At 37.4% G+C, this 1,418-nt stretch overlaps 1 protein-coding gene across 1 annotated transcript in view; it reads right to left on the bottom strand.

Annotated features, from left to right (window-relative positions):
* Positions 1-251: 251 nt before the first annotated feature.
* Positions 252-1,418, bottom strand: part of NOX3 (NADPH oxidase 3) — a 58,420-nt gene continuing 57,253 nt past the window's right edge. Inside the window, exon 13 of the mRNA XM_019548628.1 lies at positions 252-654. Coding sequence (XP_019404173.1) covers positions 528-654 — 127 coding nt within the window. The 3' untranslated portion in view covers positions 252-527. The remainder of the gene's footprint in view (positions 655-1,418) is intronic.

Below are 1,418 nucleotides of genomic sequence, written 5' to 3'. Positions count from 1 at the left end.
TCCACATTGAATTTAACCCACAATACCCCAGCATCCCAGGATACTTTGCACTTCCCCTGCAAACCCCCTCCTCCCTTGCAGGGTGGGTGGGCTAATCTAGTCCCAAGCTATCTGCTCCAGCCAAGCAGGGAGGCATGCTCTAGCATGTCCCGGCTTCTGGCCTGGGCCACTGCAGGCATGTGGCTGCATTTCCAGAATTAAAAGTGAATGTCTGTTCACTTGCTTATTGATTCAATCTATGCAGCTCAGACTAACCTGCGACGATTGAATCGATTCAACCTTGTGCTTTTTGACTGTCTGTACTTAGCCATAGAAAGTCCCTAAAAGAAAGACTAGGCATAAATTTTATAGGCATAAATTCCAAATTTTTAGCTGATGCAAATTATCATAGTTTCCTTGAAGTCAGAGCAAATAGTTTAAATTAGACCATTTAAAGATCTGGCCTGAAGTCAGCATGAGGGGGAATATGAAAAAGAAAAACAAAACACATTGTATACTAATATCAGTTATAGAATTGAAAAAACAGTCTAGAAACTTTCATTATTGTAGTGAAAATGAACACCCCTTGGATCAACAGATGAGTATGAGTTGCACATTTTTTGAAGGCTCTTGGAGAGAGTTTTGGGTCCACAGAAGAATACACCGATACTATTGCTGCAACAAGAAGAGACATCAGAACAAAGAGATAAAATACATCTTTTGGCAATCCTCAGCTGTGTTTACATCTTACAGTACAGCTTTCCGAAAATTACAGTTTGAATGGGTTTCCCCATGTTAATTTCACTAAATTATTATCTTAGAACTATATTTCTATTTCCTTAGTTTTTATTGTATCTTATTTGGACATATGTGTTTCATGTTTATTACATATCTACACCTGAGCTTGTAAAATACTTTCAATGATAATTCTCTGTTTTCACATCTCATAGCTTTAAAAAATGGAAAAACACCCTTTGAGTTTAAATTTTCCATGCTTTGTCTCCAGCTGGAGGATTTTTTTTAAAGCATGAAATCCCAGCAATTATTTTTAGTTCTAGGCAGATAAAAAATACACATCTTTTCACAGACATAATTTTTAATTTTTACATTTGAATTTTGAAATTTTACATATATGTAGTCTTTACAGAAACAAGTTTGCAAACAATTCTCTCAGTAAAAATATTGCAAATTACTGAAAACTGGTTCCTTCTGCAAAGTAAGATACTGCAGATAGCCATTTTAAAACATGTGCCCTTACTAGCTGTGCTCCGGTTGGTGTTACATTTTTAGCGTTTGTACCACCAGGAAACTGAATCTGCAAAGACAAAATGTGGGTTCTTTAGTTTGGAAAAGCGCAGGCTCAGGGGTGATCTGATGCCCACCTATAAGTTTATCAGGGGTGACCACCAGGATCTGGGGGAACGTTTGTTCACCAGAGC

This window comes from Crocodylus porosus, unplaced genomic scaffold (genome assembly GCF_001723895.1).
Source record: "Crocodylus porosus isolate Cpor-Errol unplaced genomic scaffold, CroPor_comp1, whole genome shotgun sequence".
NCBI classification, from domain to species: Eukaryota; Metazoa; Chordata; order Crocodylia; family Crocodylidae; genus Crocodylus; species Crocodylus porosus.
Note: the sequence above shows the minus strand (reverse complement) of the source record. Positions and strands in the feature narration are given on the sequence as shown.